The sequence below is a fragment of the Chenopodium quinoa genome, unplaced genomic scaffold (genome assembly GCF_001683475.1).
Source record: "Chenopodium quinoa cultivar QQ74 unplaced genomic scaffold, ASM168347v1, whole genome shotgun sequence".
NCBI lineage: Eukaryota > Viridiplantae > Streptophyta > Magnoliopsida > Caryophyllales > Amaranthaceae > Chenopodium > Chenopodium quinoa.
Genome location: NW_018744620.1, coordinates 1,426,244 through 1,444,186, shown reverse-complemented (window position 1 = coordinate 1,444,186; position 17,943 = coordinate 1,426,244). Strand labels below are relative to the sequence as shown.

The 17,943-nt window shown below is 41.7% G+C and overlaps 1 protein-coding gene across 1 annotated transcript; it reads right to left on the bottom strand.

Annotated features, from left to right (window-relative positions):
* Window positions 1–9,081: 9,081 nt before the first annotated feature.
* LOC110700212 lies at window positions 9,082–9,861 on the bottom strand. The gene has a single exon (XM_021877720.1). It carries the CDS (start codon window positions 9,859–9,861, stop codon window positions 9,082–9,084), a length of 780 nt encoding a protein of 259 aa, XP_021733412.1.
* Window positions 9,862–17,943: the final 8,082 nt, after the last annotated feature.

Sequence of the window (17,943 nt, the reverse complement as noted above, 5' to 3'; positions counted from 1 at the left end):
ATTTCTAGAGGAGGAGTGACCAAACCCAAGGAGGTTCGACCGAAACACCCTAGGTTCGACCGAACTCTGGGTAGGTTCGGTCGAACCTCCCTGCTCCCTATTTCGTCGCTTCGTTTTCGGCTTGTGCGATTTGCTTTAATCTTAGCCGTTGGATTGTATTTTCTACCTAGACTATATATACCTTTTCTAAGCCTCTTTGTTGAGTATTCACAAACATTTAAACACATAGAGAGGTTTTGAGAGGGTTTGTGAGGAGCATTTGAATTCTATACAAATCATGCTTGTAATTCTTGAGTTCATTCATCATCAATATTACTCCATAGTGCAAGGGTGGGTTTTTTCTCCCGGTTCTCGGGTTTTTCCACGGTAACATTGTCTTCCTTTTACTTGCTTTAATTCCTTCAAAGTTGTTCTTGATTGTTATGCTTGTTTGTTCATTGCTATTGTGGGTTGATTGCAAGTTAGTTGAACACTTTAATCCTTACAATTGGTATCAGAGCCAAGGTTGAATCTTTGGTGTTTTGATGATTTAGGGTTTGTGTTAAACTTGAAATTGTGATTGAGTTGAAAGGGCGAGGTGTATGAGGTTGTATGCGGGCCTTCCAAAATGTTTTTGGGCGGATGCCGTTAGTACCGCGGCTTACTTGATAAACCGTGGACCTTCGGTACCTTTGGAATTCAAGATACCGGAGGAGGAGTGGAGTGGTAAGGAGGTGTCCTACACTCACTTGAAGACCTTTGGTTGTGTGGCCTATTTGCAATCCGAAAAGAGAGACAAGCTAGACCCAAAAGCCATCAAATGTTACTTCATTGGGTATGGATGTGAGAAATATGGTTATAGATTGTGGGATCCTAAGAATCGAAAGATTGTTAGGCATTGTGACATCACTTTTGATGAGAGCTCTTTGTACAAAGACAACTTTGGTGGGAAATCCGTTGAGAAAGAATCAATTGAAGATGAGCGGGAATTTGTTGAGCTAGATGGTAAGGTTAGAAGTGATAAGGAAGTTGAACAGGTAGAAGTTGAGGTGCAAATTCAACAACCATCTCCTCAACATGGTGCTCATGTTCCGGTGGATTCGGATTCAAGTGATTCGGATGATGATGATCACTTGGAAACGGATGAGCGAGTAGTTATGGGTGAGCCCGTTGTGGTTCATGGAGAGCCATCTACACCACCAACGGTGAGGAGATCATCAAGAATAATCAAGCCACCACACCGATATTCTCCATCCTTGCATTATTTGTTGTTGACGGATTCCGGTGAGCCGGAATGTTATAAAGAGGCAATGGGCATGGGTGACTCGTTGAAGTGGGAGCAAGCAATGGAAGATGAGATGTCTTCATTGGAGAAAAACAACACTTGGGTGCTGGTTGAGTTGCCTAAGGGCAAGAGAGCACTTTTGTGCAAGTGGATCTTTCGAAAGAAAGAAGAACCGGATGGTACAATTCGGTACAAGGCAAGACTTGTGGTGAAAGGTTTTTCACAAAAGGAGGGCATTGATTATCATGAGATCTTTGCTCCGGTTGTGAAGCTAACCACTATAAGGATCTTGTTGGCTATAGTGGTTTCGGAGGACTTATTTCTTGAGCAAATGGATGTAAAAACCGCGTTTTTACACGGTGATTTGGAGGAGGAAATCTACATGAAGCAACCGGAAGGGTTTCAAGTTCTGGGTCAAGAGAACTTGGTGTGCAAGCTTAAACGGAGTCTATATGGGTTGAAACAAGTTCCTAGACAATGGTACAAGAAGTTTGACAATTTCATGCTAGGCAATGGTTTCGTGAGAGCGGAAGGTGACCATTGTTGCTACTTTCAAAGGTATGACAATGGCTATATCTACTTGCTTTTGTATATTGATGATATGTTGATTGCGGGAACTAGTATGGAAATTGTCAATGACTTGAAAAAGAAGTTGTCAAGAAGATTTGAGATGAAAGACTTGGGTGAGGCCAAGCAAATACTTGGCATGAGAATTTCTAGGGATAGCTCAACGGGTGTGTTGAAGTTATCTCAAGAGGAGTATGTCAAGAAGGTGCTTAAAAGATTTAACATGATTGATGCAAAGCCTCGAAGCTCACCTCTTTCAAGTGAGCTCAAGTTGACTAAGGAGGATTGCCCAAAGACAAGGGAAGAGAAGGACAAAATGGCCATTGTTCCTTATGCTTCGGCCGTTGGTAGCATGATGTATGCTATGATTTGCACGAGGCCCGACATTGCTCACGCAGTGGGAGTTGTGAGTAGGTTCATGTCAAATCCGGGTGAGAGACATTGGGAAGCCGTGAAGTGGCTATTGAGGTATTTGTTGGGTACTTCAAGTATGGCTCTTTGCTTTAGGAGAAATGGAGTTGTTTTGGAAGGTTTTATTGATGCCGATTTTGGAGGATGTTATGATTCAAGCAAAAGCACTTCGGGGTATGTGTATACTATTGGTGGTACGGCCATTAGTTGGATGAGAAAGCTCCAAAAGTGTGTCTCTATGTCTACGACGGAAGCCGAGTATGTGGCTATGTCGAAAGCGGGAAAGGAGATGGAATGGTTGAAGGGTTTCCTTGAAGAAATGGGCATGAAACAAGATGTTTGTGCGTTGTATAGTGATAGCCAAAGTGCGGTTCAATTGGCTAAGAATCCTATGTTTCATTATCGCACTAAACACATCAAGAGGCGTTATCACTATACTAGGAGTTTGGTGAAGGATGGCACGATGTGTTTGAGGAAGATTGCCGGTTCAAAGAATCCGGCGGATATGCTCACTAAAGCTGTTTCTAGTGACAAATTGAGGTTGTGTAGGACCTCAATTGGACTCCATCATTAATTTGAAGGAGTGTTGTGCTATGGTGAAATTGTTTTGATGAATGTATTAAGTGTTCTTGAGGAAGGAGTGTGTATGTGGTAGTCTATGGTGCATGTTTGATCCTATCTCCAAGTGGGAGATTGTTAGGATTAGTGTGGAGATAGATAAATACATGGAGACATAAGGAGATTGCATAGAAGCTGCCTTATTGTTAAGGTTCGACCAAACTTGTAAAAAGTTCGGTCGAACCCGGTTTTAAGTCAGTAGGTGCACCAGTTTACATTTTTAGAGGAGGAGTGACCAAACCCAAGGAGGTTCGACCGAACCACCCTAGGTTCGACCGAACTCTGGGTAGGTTCGGCCGAACCTCCCTGCTCCCTATTTCGTCGCTTCGTTTTTGGCTTGTGCGATTTGCTTTAATCTTAGCCGTTGGATTGTATTTTCTACCTAGACTATATATACCTTTTCTAAGCCTCTTTGTTGAGTATTCACAAACATTTAAACACATAGAGAGGTTTTGAGAGGGTTTGTGAGGAGCATTTGAATTCTATACAATTCATGCTTGTAATTCTTGAGTTCATTCATCATCAATATTACTCCATAGTGCAAGGGTGGGTTTTTTCCCCCGGTTCTCGGGTTTTCCCACGGTAACATTGTCTTCCTTTTACTTGCTTTAATTCCTTCAAAGTTGTTCTTGATTGTTATGCTTGTTTGTTCATTGCTATTGTGGGTTGATTGCAAGTTAGTTGAACACTTTAATCCTTACAGTTTTTGCACCTTATTTTTGCCATGAGCAAGGTGCTACTCATTTTTCAGCCATCCACAAGGTTTTCGGAGCGAGTAACGTGTCTAAACTCCTTGCTCACTTGCCGGCTAGTGATCATAGTGAGGCCGCCATCACCATTTCTTATGAGGCTCAAGCTAGGCTTCAAGATCCCATTTATGGATGTGTTTCACACATTTATGCCCTACAACAGCAGGTAAAATCATATATGCTTCTCTATAAGTTCGATCTTTTGTCCCATAATTTATCTCATCATATCATGTCTAAGTTCTTCCCCTCATCTTGTACCAACCATTATATAGTAAATAATGGTGTATGTTCTCAATGACTTGTTAATCTACTACATATACTGTGAGCCGGGCGCATGCAAGAGGTTTTGAGAGTTTAAAACCTCTTATTTCCAAAATGTCTCTCCATAAATGCCACTTACAAAACCATTTTAAAAACCTCTTATTGGTGATTACTGATTAGTTTATAGATGATTGGAAGCGCGTGCACGTACGCACACAGACACACAACTGTTTGTGAGTTAAAATTTACAGTGTCACAAGACTCACAACACAAGAATTCATTACAGCCGTTCTAAGTTCTTCAGACTGCAAATATTTGATGGAAGCGCGTGCACGTACGCACACAGACACACAACTGTTTGTGAGTTAAAATTTACAGTGTCACAAGACTCACAACACAAGAATTCATTACAGCCGTTCTAAGTTCTTCAGACTGCAAATATTTGATGGAAGCGGGCCAGACAGACCAGTGTTCTCAGACAGATCCCTAGATAAAGAAAAGACTAATCACAAAGAAAACTTGATCACTGTCAATAAAGATGACTCTAGACTCTAGTACTGCAGCACCGTATGTACTAGGCATATTGACAACAATTTTAGGTGTTAAGATCCTCTGGAGTTGAAAGCCACATATATTAGGCTTGCACAAACACAATAACTCAACACTTGAAAGCCACATATAAACCATAAGTCTTAATTTAGATTAGTTCTCGGAATTAATTGTTGATCTCCATCTTTTTTTACTCGACTCTTTTACGATTTTAATTGATAGATTATTTTTTTTTTTTACGATATTAACTTTTATGTAAGCCATGTTCTTTCGAGTTTATTTTTCATTCAGATCATCTCAATTCAGTTTTTTTTTTTTTTTTTTTTTTTTTTTTAAGTTGTGTTCAGTTCATTATTACAGTTCAGTTCAATTCAGTTTTTCCCAGCTTATAAGGACAGCTTTTACTAGTATTATACATTATCTCCAAAATTGGCTTCTTTGGGTGTAATTTGTCCAGATTGAGCTCACTTAAAGATATGTTATGATCTTTCTATTGGAACTTGAAAGCTTAATTAGGTTGTTACCTGTATTTGATTTTGCAAATATTCCATTATTTGCGGAGTAGAACGTTAAGATGACCTTCCAACGCATAAATATCCTACAGGCAATATAACTACTTTCATAATTTTATTCATGTTGGCAAATTGTCTGATTAAATATCCTTAAATAATATAACTACCAATTATCAAGTTTCAATGTCATACTCCGTAATATTTATGATGATGATATACCAAATGACCCCTTATTCTATTGCTTAAATGGAAAAGTTTTGGCCAAGAAAAGGAAATAATAATAATAATAATAATAACTTTTACTTTTCATAGTTTTCTAATATCCTAATAGGATATAAATAATTTACAAATTTGAGATTGAGGAATAAAATGTGATTTGTTTCCATTAGTATGACAAGGGTAACACATATAGCGAGTGTATTATCCTCTAAAAATGGTACTCCCTCCGTTCCATTAAATCTAAAACAAACTTTTTGGGCACGGTCTTCTAAAATCATGTTTGACTGATTATATCTTTAAATGTGGTTTTAAAAAATTATACAACATGTTACGACGAATCTAACGAAATCCCACTTAATTATATTTTGTATTATGTTTCAATGGAAATTTGGGGTCAAAATTTGCAAAGTTTGACCCCAAAAATGGAAAGTGTTGCAAACAAAGGGGGACGAATAAGTATTGGCGCATAGGCCCTATATATTTCACTTGCAAATAGGATGACATTTTTGTAAATAATGGGAATCTGAGAAAAATCGGTGGTAGAATATATGATAACAAAAAGTACCACTACATGCATAATAGTACATAATAGTACACAAAAATTTACCACTGTACCATTAAAAGAGAGAAAATGTACCACCGAATCCCCGATTGCCCTCCTATATGCATGCAAAATACATAGGCCCTATGCGCCTATATGCATCTAAGGGGGACGGAAGGAGTAGTTGATAAGCTTGTTAATTTAATATTTATCTTATACTTTTTCTACGAGGGATCTCTTTCAAACAATTAATGCTAACCTGCTATGATTAAATATATTTTGACATCTATATCTATATCTATATCTATACTTAGTACTTTAAAAAAAATACCATAAGAAAAATTCTCTCATCCACTCTCACCAAAAGAAGCTTTCACAATCACTCTCACCAAATGAAGCTCTCACAATCACTCTTATATTTTTTATTAAATAAACATAAAAAGTACAGCAATGATTAATTGATCATCATTTACAAACTTTTATTTCATTTCAACTTCTAATATCTTTTTGTCTTCCCACATCTTTTACAACAATGTTTCATTTGTCTGTTTTTAATCATTTTTATTTATCTATTTTACATTTTCGACAATTTTTTTCTCTGAAGAGTATAAATATATATTTGAAATTAAGAAAAAATTAATATCATTATGACTTTCCGTCTTCCAAAATAAGCTCTCATTGAAATTAATAAGAATTAGGATATGGTTATTTTTCTATTCAACTTTCTTAAGTCGAATGCTAAAGAGGGACAAGTAACATCTTCATTAATATCTTATTTTTTAGTTCGGTTCAAACTCGAAAATTTATTATCAGACCAAACTTATGCAAAGATTTTAAGTTCAAGGCAAGTTCAAGCTTAATAAAATTCGAACTCGAAATATTAAATCAATCAAATCAACCTATAGCGTTCAACTTGGCCTGGTTTTAACATGGCCAGCAATAATCATAGTTTCCCAATTAGGGTTGTTGAATATTGACAGAAGATACCTTGGTTGTTGAAGTATGATTATATTATGCTAATTTAATGTTGATTTGCATGAATGACATTGAACTTTGATCATTATGAAAATTAAATCAAACAAGTTGCCAACATGAATCCAATTATATAGCCTATAGGTACAGTAAAACTTTCTCTCGCCTCTTCCTCTCTCCCTCTCTAAAAAAAAACCCTAAAATATTTGGCAGCCGCAAGGGGCTACCATCATCATCTCTTTGATGATGGTAAGCCCCATTTCTTTCTTTATTTTCTTTGTTTTTTGTTTTTTAGTCATTAATTATTCTCCTTGCTCTCTCTTTATAAGAGTTTTCTTCCCAATTTTTGGGTTTGTTCTCTCCTTTTGTGAGAGTTTGGTGTTTGTCTTTTTTTTCTTCCCTTATGGAAGATTGAAATTTATTTTTAGGATTTTATCTAAAAGATTGGATTCATGGGTTGTTATTCGTACAATTTTGCAATTGGCGTTGGAATTGAGGATGCGGGTGACATGGTCAATTAATGAATTTTCTTCCCAAAACTATGTCAAGAAGATGGACTCCCTCACAGAAGGCTGCATAATTCATCAAGCAATCGGGGACTGTGCTTCATCGTCAGATCTAGTTTCTCATCATCATAGTTTATTTAAAGAGGATTTTTACTTGATTAATTTAGATTGTATTTTACTTTTCAATAATGCTTATTGTAGATGCCGTATGGCTTTCAATAAATGATATTTTATCTTTCCCTAAAAAAAAGGTAGGAATGAGTTGAAAGAGGTCATCATAATGTTCGATTGCGCAGATAATGTTAAATTTACAAAATAAATTACAGGCTAACAACTAATTAAGCTTCCAAGTTCCAACTAAAAGATCATAACATATCTTGAGATGAACTCGTCAATCTAGATTCTAAAAAATTTACACCAAAATAAATTCATTTGGAGAAAATGTACTGTATATTAAAAATACTAAGTAAATAAACTTTTTAAAAAATCATTATTTATTTTTTTGGGTGCGAATGATCCACAAGGGTGTAGGGATGAAAATCGATCATCATTTTTCAGTCATCTTTCAAAATTAATCCTAACTGTTGATTAATAATAAATAATCTCAAAATAAGAGTGTTTTGTTTCTTAATTTTATTGATTCACTTTGGGTCTAATTTAATTTGAATAGATGCCTTTGACCTCGGAATTATCCCAAGATAATCAAAAGTTGAAATTATTTTTAATGGATTTTGAAAGTTGATTATATATGTGAACTTTTTCATCCTTATCTTTTATTAGTACGTCAAGCCAAAAGGAAATTGAGATTAAAATTGGGAGAAAGTTCCCATGAATCATGAGAACTAATTTAAGACTTATATTCATCCATGTCACAATATGACTTTTAAGTGTTGTGACATTGTGCAAGCTAAGTCGATCAATGCATGGATCAAGGATGGTAAAGAACTTAGATAAATACATACTTCTTTTGTTCTTTTTTATTTGACATGTTTTCTTTTATCACGCTTGTCAATTCAAAACTTTAACGATCAATAACTTTAATTCTCCATAAGTAAAAATTATAAAAGTGATATATTATGATAGTACTTAATTATTGAGACGAATTCAAAAATATCCTACATGAATATGCTTTCTGATTAGGGAATTTTTCCCCGCCACGTGGACCAATGATATCCTGCCACATGTCATCCACGTGGATCAATCAGAGTCCGCCACGTGTCACCTCGTGAGAGGTACAAGGTGGACCAATCAAGTCACGACACGTGGCAAGCAGAATTGCCAACTGAGCTAGTGACCTCCTACGACCCCAAGTTCCAGGCAAAACCCAATCAGCCCTAAGTTTACTGAAACCTAGTATTGGGCACGTTTTTCAATATCCTATAAAAGGGAGATATTTCCTCTGAGGAACATCTATTCAAAAATATTCAATACATATTAACTCTCCATCAGAGAAAGTCAGACATCTGACACCTCGAACTGAGCAATTACACATTGCAGATTCTCTCTTGGAATCCGAGAGAGACCCTTTACTTTCCGCACTTTACTTCTCATACACGTTCTAACTTGATCGTCGGAGGCGGAGCTCCCACCCACCGGAGTCTCCGTTGTTTTGCAGGTACAGGCGTCCAGAGGTCAGTTTTGGAATTGTAACTCCCCCGAAGGACATCAAAAAACCCGAAACACTTTTCCTTACATATTATTCACAAAAGATGGTCAAATGAGGGGTGGTGAATAGTGTAAAAGTCAAAGCGGGTCAATAATAACTCATAATATATATGGAACAATGTCTCTTTTCATTAATTGTATGTGTATATAGCTATCTTCATTTACAATTCGAAGCTATGTACAAAATTGAATATTTTCTTAGTTGCTAAGAATATGGAGAATAGTTGCTCTACTCTTAACCAGATGCCTAACAAAAAGAGTCTAATGCTTCATCAAGAGATTGAATTTCAGACTCGAGTTTTGTCATCTGGCTCCTCATGTTCTCAACACCATTTTTGTTCTTTTGGCGGATAGTTGACTCAAGTGTAGCATCAACATCATCAAAATTGTTGCTTGTTGTTGATTCTTCTTTGTTATCGCTCTTCTGCATTAATTTGCTGACTAGAGACCATTTACTTTTTTGCGATTCCAACTTTGAACCACCGAGGTAGGATAACACTGACTTAAGGATATCAAGTGTTATCGTGTTGACATCTTTCAACATGCTCTCAATGGCATTGTTTTTGTTAGTTTGTTCAATATCCTTGACGTTTTTCAATGACTTCTTGATCAACTTCTTGGCACTCTTACGTGTGTTCAAGTATTGAGCGACTTCACTAGTAATGTTAAGCTCACCGCTACACGACCTTCTTAGTACTGATTGTATGTCATGGAGGCTTTCCTTTGACTGTACCAGGACATCTCTTGATGTGCTACAAATGTCGAGGAGTTTTAGAGATCGATCCAAGACCTCCTCGGTCCACTTTGAGTGCACATCTTGAGCTATGGCTTGTTGATTCTTTGGCAGTTGAAGCACTGCATCGACACTGGTGTACAAATCTTTAAGGCTTGTTAGTGTTTGCTTCAATAAAGATGATGTAGAGGTGGCTTGGGAAGACCTCAATCTGGATAATTGAGAATCAAATTGTTCGACGATTGGGTGAACCTTAGCCAGGAAACTCAAGGAACGAGTGTGGTGAGAAGCCATTATTATTATTATTATTTTTTCTTGTAATGTTATTGAATTTTGTTAATTTCGGATGTGGGTAGTGAAGTTGAAGATTGAAGGCTTGTTGTTGTGAGTTTGTGACTTAGCTCTTACACCCAAGTCTCTTTATATACTACTAAGAAGAGACAGAAGGAATCTTACAATAAGCGTAGCATAACATGATTTCATTTTTCTATTAAGGGCTTCCACGAGTCATGGTTCATAATGTCTCTCTTCCTACCATGTAACACCTGTTTCGGGGTTTTTAAAGTCCCTCGGGAGAGTTACAATTTTGGGAATGCGCACTGACCGTCTGTACTTGCAAAACCACGAAACTCCGGTTGGGTGGAGTTCCGCCTCCGACGATCAAGTTAGTACATTTATTTGAGTGTTTTGTATTTATGGTTCATAATATTGCTCGGTTTTTGTGTTTTGTATTTATGAGTGTTTTTGAATGTGCAATAAATGAAGAGTTTCCTCTATTTATAGCAGATGAAGATCTGCTCCCCTATTAGGGTTACAATGCCACGTGTCAGCATCCGGTTGGATCCCATTGGGTCTTTCAAGGGCTGCCACGTGTTAGCTTGCTATTGGGCCACGTGGCATAGGGGGGTTTTTTTACCCCAAACATTTGTCCCTCAAAGTGTGACGTGGCTTGCCATGTGGCACCTGTGACACGTGTCACATTCTGGGAAGGTGACGGTTCATCTCCTTTCCTCCATTTTTTTTTTGAATTCAAATTTCGAATTTGAATAGGAGGAGGCGACGATTCGCCTTTTGCCCTCCTCCTATAAATGGGAGACTTCCCCTCTCATTCCATACTTTGCAAATTTTTCACAAAAAATTTCCTTGAGAGAAAAAAGCTCTGACACCGGCTGCTCTTGCGTTCACCCAGCTACTTTGATTCAGACACGTCCGGATACCGGTTGAGTGCTTCTTTGATCGACTTACTAAGGTACCGTCTAACTTAGTCAATTTTCTCTTCTTGATTTCAGTAGAGCCACAACCGACCTTATACCGTCTGGGGCATCTTTGAGCAATTTCTTTCATAAATTGCATCCAATAGACTCACAGCCGGTCTTATACCGCCTAGGGCATCTCTAAGCAATTTTCTTCAAAAATTACATTTAATAGACCCACAGCCGGGCGTATGCCGTCTGGGGCACTTTTGAGCAATTTTCTTTGTAACTGCTCTCAATAGACCCACAGCCGGTCTTATACTGTTTGGGTTATCTTCAAGCAACTTTCTTCATAAGTTGCGTTCCATAGGCCCACAACCAGTCCTATGCCGCCTGGGGCATCTTTGAGCAATCTTCAAAAATTGCATTCTATAGACCCTCAGCCGGTCTTATACCGTCTGGGGTATCTTTGAGCAATCTTCAAAAACTGCATTCTATAGGCCCTCAGCCGGTCTTATACCGTCTGGGGTATCTTCAAGCAAATTTCTTTAAAAACGCTTGACCATCTGCTTTCTTTATAACTTCCGCCTGTGGTATCTTTGTGTGATTTTCTTTGAAAACGTCTGACTGTTTGTTTTGTATTTCAGCTTTCAAAACATACACAACGGGACTCTTCCGCCTGTGGCATCTTTAAGCCACATTTTGGGAAAACGGTCAAGTCTTCTACAAACTTCAGTTGCTCTTCAAAGAGGTACCGCTTGAGGTATCTGCAAGCAACAACTCACAGATCCATCTGCTAGCAAGCTTTTTTACTAATTCAAGGTACCGTCTCTGCCCTTCGCAACTTTTTGAGTTTTTCCCGGCTGTGTATGTTGTTAGAGAATAATGGACTCACCCAACACACACACGGCACAGCCTAGGGCAGATGTCAACCGTTCACCGAATACGGCTGAGTCTAGGACTGGGGATGCTGTCTGGGGGTGTTTGGACCACCCTTATTCTTCTACGAATTAGACCGTCTCTGTTCATGTGCAGGACAGAATGGCTCGGATAAGGAAAACGGTTGTTGACCCCGAGTACAAGTCTAATGATTCAACCGGAACTCTGGTTGATGATGCTCCTTTTGACCAACCGGGCGTACCTAGCACGCTCGGAGATGATATTCTTGAAGAGTCCGGAAGCTCAGGCGGTGAAGAAACCGTCCAACAATCCGACTCAACAGAGTCGATAATGGAGCCGGATGCCCCTCAAGAGGATGAGGAGGCATATAACTGGCCTTTAGCAAATAACCCAACAGAGGCGCACATGAGCGCCCGGGACGTTGTTACTTTGGACGCAACACTCCGGCATTTTTGAAGAAGCGTCCGGTAGGGGCCGGATGGGAGATAGTTGTTCCACCTATAAATGCAACCGTCGTCTTGGATGGCGACGTGGAACACGCCGATAATTACTTCGGCTTCTATGAGGCGGCATTCAAAACCGGCCTCCGGTTCCCACTCCACAACACAATCAAGGCCATTCTAAAAGGTTACGACCTTGGCGTCTGGTAGCTCACACCCAACTCTTGGGTGAACATATTGGGGTACATAGCCGCCTGCGAGATGCAGGACTTGACGCCTAGCTGGGAGGCGTTTGCGCACATGCACTATCTTAGCCGCGCCCCAGGCGGCTGGAATGCGTGGTACACATTAACCACGCATCCGGAATACATGATGACTTTAGAGAAGCCATCTAAATGGACCAGCTGGAAGAGCATGTTTTATATGGTCTCTTCCCCTTCTCCTGCTGTGAACCACCGGCTGCGCCGTTACAATAAGAACCCGGCTCTATTGGGAAAGAAATGCGCCCTCCCCAAGATACCCGGAAGGTCTTGGGATCAGATAATGGAGCTGGGCCTTTTTAAGAAGATAACCCTGCCACTGGATGATGGGACGCAAGTAATTGTCCCCAAGTTCCGCCTGCGGTCTTAGCACCTTTTGGAGCAAATGTAGGTTTATTGTTTAATCGACGTATTATGCCGCCTGTATGGTGTTTGAATGATCTCTAACATTTTTCTTTATATTTGCAGAGAAAGGACTCGAGATGACTCCTCCCAAAAAAACGCCGGCTAAGTCAGCCGCTGAAATCAGGAAGGAGCAGCTTGAGAAAAAGAAGGCCCAACTGGCGGCCAAAGGCGATGGGGTAAGCACCGGTTGACCTTTTTACCGTTTGTATGCCTTGCAACCCATCTTAGTACTATCCGGTTGCTTTGCTTTGTTTTGCAGTCGGGGAGCCAAAACGTCCCTCGGTCTCTAAGGAACATGCTGAAGAGACCAGGAGAGCAGCCTGCCCAACCATCTTCACAAAGGCGGAGGGTTCCGCCTACCCCTGCCACTGCCTCTACTGGAAGACAACCGGCTCCTGAGAGGCCTACGTCTGCAGGCAAAAGTCTACGTGATCTGGGCTTAGGATCAGGGCCGGCTAAGGTCGGAGCTAGGGAGCCTGAGGTTCCCTCTAGCCGGGTGCTTGCTATTGCACCCGACTCTAATACGGCTGGGGGTGGGGCCACCCCACATAGCCTAAAAACCAAGGTATGGATCTCACCTATGACCCCCCCCCCCCCCCGCCCGCCCGCTTGGGCCTGTTCGAGTCAAGTCCCAAGCATCTCAGTCAGGGGATTCTTCAGGCAGCCGGCTGAATATAGGCGCTGCTTATGCCCAGCACTTAACGAATATATCTCATGATGCAGATGCCTCTTCTCGTTGGCCGAATTAGCAAAATTATGCCAAGATAATGCTGAGGACCCTCACTCGGTCCGAGAAGGAGGCGGTACCGGGTATCAACCAGGTCAACATTGACCGCATCAACTCACTGGTGGCTGAGGTAATATACCGGTTGGGGTGCTTTTGTGCAATTTTTCTAATATACCGGATGGGGTGCTTTTGTGCAATGTTGCTAATTGCCGGTTGTGATATAACTGAGAAGCTAACTTCTTTTCCAGCTGACTTTACAGGTGATGTTGACGGTTGATGGGATGAAAGCCCCCTTGCGGAAGAAGCAAGAGGAGGTAAGGGATGCCCAGAGACGGGTAACCGAATTAATAGATGTCTGTCAATATAACTCCCGTATGCTTGAAATCCAAACTAAAGCCCGGGAGATGAAATAGGAGGAACTCATCTGGGAGCTCACGGCTACTGCTGATACAGCCAACAAAAATGTTGCTGACTGGCAACTCCAAGTTAACCAATTCAAGGCTGACGTCAAGGCCTTGGGGGAGGCTGACAAGGAGAACACCGGGCTGAAGGCTGAGGTCACCCGGCTGAAGGATGAGCTGGTCAAGACCAAGAGGGAGCACCTAGACCAGCAGTCGGCTAAGCAGGACCGGCTGGTTACCGAGAACGAGCGCGACTGCGAAACGCGCGTGAAGATGGCATGGTCCATGGTCCACCCGGACACCGACTATGCTTTCTTCGACTTGAGGTACAGATACGCTACCAAGGTATTTGACGCTCAAGTTCTCGGAATTGAGAAGCCGACGCTCTTCGAAGAATGGGCCGGCATCGAGGAGCAGCAGGCGGAGGAGACTGCGCCGCGTGGGGCTGGAGAAGCCCAAACCCAGAAAACTCAAGAGGCCCCTCTTGCCGGTCAGGACCAGCCGTCAGAACAGCAACAACAACAGCAGCAACAGCAGTAGCTTATTATTTTTTAAACTTCCTGCTTTCATCCGGCCTACGTGTCGCGTACTATATGTATCTTTTCCCTGGACGAGGCTCCGACTGAAAATTTGAATTTATTATATATATATGTCGGCTGTGTCGGTTTTGCTTTGATATCTTGCTTCAATTTTTTGCAATTTTGCCTTGAATGAAATCTCTGTTGTAATTTAAATAAGTACATGCGGTATGCCAGATGCCCTGGCTCTGTCTGCCACTGGACGGTTGTTTTCTTATAGTTAATCCAACTCTAAGCTGGCAGCCGTCCATATTAGCATCCGGTTTAATAAATAGGCGGTCCTTGACCGTTTACAAAACAGAATTGTTCCTAAGTTGAATCTGCCGGCTGTGCCGGCTAAACCATACCTAGAACACTTGTTTAACCGACTGCGGATTACCCCTTGGGTATCCGATAATGCCGTTGGTTGGTATGCAGGCGGCCTGTGGCCGAACGTATGCATTTTAACCAATTGCGGATTAAACGACAAGGTTTTGACCGTGATTATGGAAAGTGTAGCCGGCTGTGGTGCTTTTTGGCAAAAGCCGTCTGCAGACCAAGATTTAATTCACCGCCTGCATTGTCTTGGGGCAATGACCGTGTGTATCTTGATTATGGAAATTGTAGCCGACTGTAGCGCTTTTTGGCAAAAGCTGGCTGCAGACCAAGATTTAATTCACCTCTTGTATTGCCTTGGGGAAATGACCGGGTGCATCTTGATTTTGATAGGTCATTCGAACGACCATGAGTTATCTTTAACCTAGCCGGTTAAAACCGTTTGAGTTTATGACCCGCAGAACAATGTACCACCTGGAAGGGAGATGTTTTCTTCGACGAATTCACCCAAATGGGTGTCACCGGATGCCTGCTCATGTTAGAGTAGGCGGTTTAAATCATGTTGGCCATTGGCCTTTCGAATAACTAAGTTTGGTACTTAGCCTTTTACTCAATTAGAGCAAACGGTTACCCGATTGTGCATTGCACAGATGAGACTTGGTAGTTTCCCAGCTGTGCATTGCACAAGCGGGACTTTATACAAAAGATAATTGAAAATAAAGTACTCTTTCATTTATATACTCTATTTACAAAATATTTACAAATCCTTAGAAGTAGTACTTTTTCAAGTTATCTACATTCCAGGTTCTGGCTAGCTGCCTGCTGTCTGGTGTTTCCAGGCGGTAGGTGCCGCCTCTGACTTCTTCAAAAATCCGGTAGGGACCCTCCCAATTAGGGGTTAACTTCTCTTGCTCATTTGCCCTACCGGTTGCCTCCATTTTTTGTAGCACAAAGTCCCCCACTTTGAGGGGCCGTTTGTGTACTCTTTTGTTGTAGGCCCTTGTCATTCTCAGACAGTATATCTCATGACGCAAGGTGGCATTGCCCCTGCGCTCCGGGAGTGAGTTCAATGCAAGACGCATGGCCTCCCAATTAGCCTCTTCATCATAGAGCATGACTCAGAGTGTTGGATCATAAAGTTCAATTGGCAGGACGACTTCAGTGTCGTATGCCATGAGAAACGGGGTTTCACCGGTTGCCCCTTTTCCAGTTGTTCTGATGGCCCATAGGACATGAGGCAACTCATCTGCCCATAGACCGCCAGCCCTTTCAATTTTCTTCTTTATGTCGTCTGAGATGAGCTTGTTGAAGGCTTCAACGTGGCCGTTTTCTTGGGGGTGGCCAATGGATGCAAAGCAATGTGAGATCCCTTGATCTCCCAACCAGCTCTTAAGGGTAGGTGTTTCAAACTGAGGGCCATTGTCAAAGACCATAGACATAGGAACCCCAATCCGGGTGATGATGTTTCTCAAGATGAAGGAGATGACATCCTTTGTCTTAATACCCTTGACCGCCTCTGTCTCAACCCATTTGGTGAAGTAATCTACAGCCACCAAGATGTACCGCCGCCCGCCTGTGGCAGGCGTATATGGACCTAAGATGTCCATACCCCATTTTGAAAATGGAACCAGGCTGTAGATAGCCGTCAGGTTTGTTGCCGGACGGTGTATGAGCTGGCTAAATCTTTGGCACTTGTCACACTTATTCACCATTTTCATGGCGTCTGCCTCAAGAGTAGGCCAAAAGTAACCTTCCCTTTTGTCTAGAGTTTTGCCGCTTATATGTGATGCACAAAAGCCCGAGTGCAGATCCTCTAGAACTTCTTTGCCCCTTTCAGGGGTAACACACTTCAGCAACGGCTAAGGTAACCCTTTCTGAAGAGCTCCCCCTTGTAGATATCGAAGCTTAAAGCTCGCTTTTTCAATGTTGTCGCTTCTGAAAGGGCATCCGGCAAGGTGCCGTCTACCAAATAATCCCGGATGGGGTCCATCCAGGTAGAGCTTCGGTCAAGAACTCCAGTGGGATCATCCTCAATACTTCTTTTTTCCATGACTTCCTAAAAGACTGACCTAGGCGTATCGCAAGTGGCTGATGATGCCAGTTTGGACAATGCATCCGCCTGATTGTTTTCTGATCTGGGCACCTGACTTAGATGGAATTCGTCAAGTGTCCCGGCCTCATCTTTGACCGCTTGCAAATACTTGATCATCGCCAGATGGGTGGCCTCATAGTCACCATGGTACTAGCTAACGACTAGTTGAGAATCTGAGCAAGCGTCAACTTTCCTTGCCCCTTCCGCCTTACACATGCGTATAGCGGCTAGCAAGGCCTTGTATTCCGCCTCATTATTTGAGGCTTGGAATTTGAACCGTAGTGCGTATTCATATTTTTCCCCTTCCGGGGACTTGCAAATTACGCCTGGACCACAGCCGTTCATAGTAGAGCTCCTATCTACATATAACTTCCAAACCTGATCAACATTTTTCGGCTGTGCCGGTCTTGTCATTTCAACAATGAAGTCGGCGAACGCCTGACCCTTCACTGCCTTTCTAGGCTCGAAAGAAATTTCTACACTTTGCAATTCAATAGCCCACTTGAGCATTCTGCTGGATAACTCCAAGGTTGTCATTGGCCGCTTGAGTGGTTGGTCTGAGTAGACCACCAGCGGATGTGCCAAGAAGTATGGCTTTTATTTGTTGACTGCCATGAACAGAGCGAGGCCAAAATTTTCAACTAGGGGGTATCGCAGCTCAGCATTCCGGAGAACATTGCTAATGAAATAGACCGGGAGCTGACTGCCGTCTCTCTCAGCTAGGAGAACGGCACTGAGGGCATGATCTAAGATGGCCAAGTACATGTAGAGAACTTCTTCTGCTAGAGGGCTGATCAGCCGTGGCAAAGAGTGGAGGTGCTCCTTCAATTTCTGGAATGTCGCCTCGTCATTCTCCCCCCCCCCCATTCAAATCTAGTCTTCTTCTTGATTTCCTGGAAGAAGTAGAGGCACTTGTCAACTGACCGGCTGAGGAATCTCGCCAATGACGCCAGACAATCGGTGAGCTTTTGGACATCTCTAACAGTGCCGGGTGACTTCAGGTCAATAACCGCTTGCACTTTTTCCGGATTGGCCTCTATTCCCCTTTGATCAATCAAGAATCCA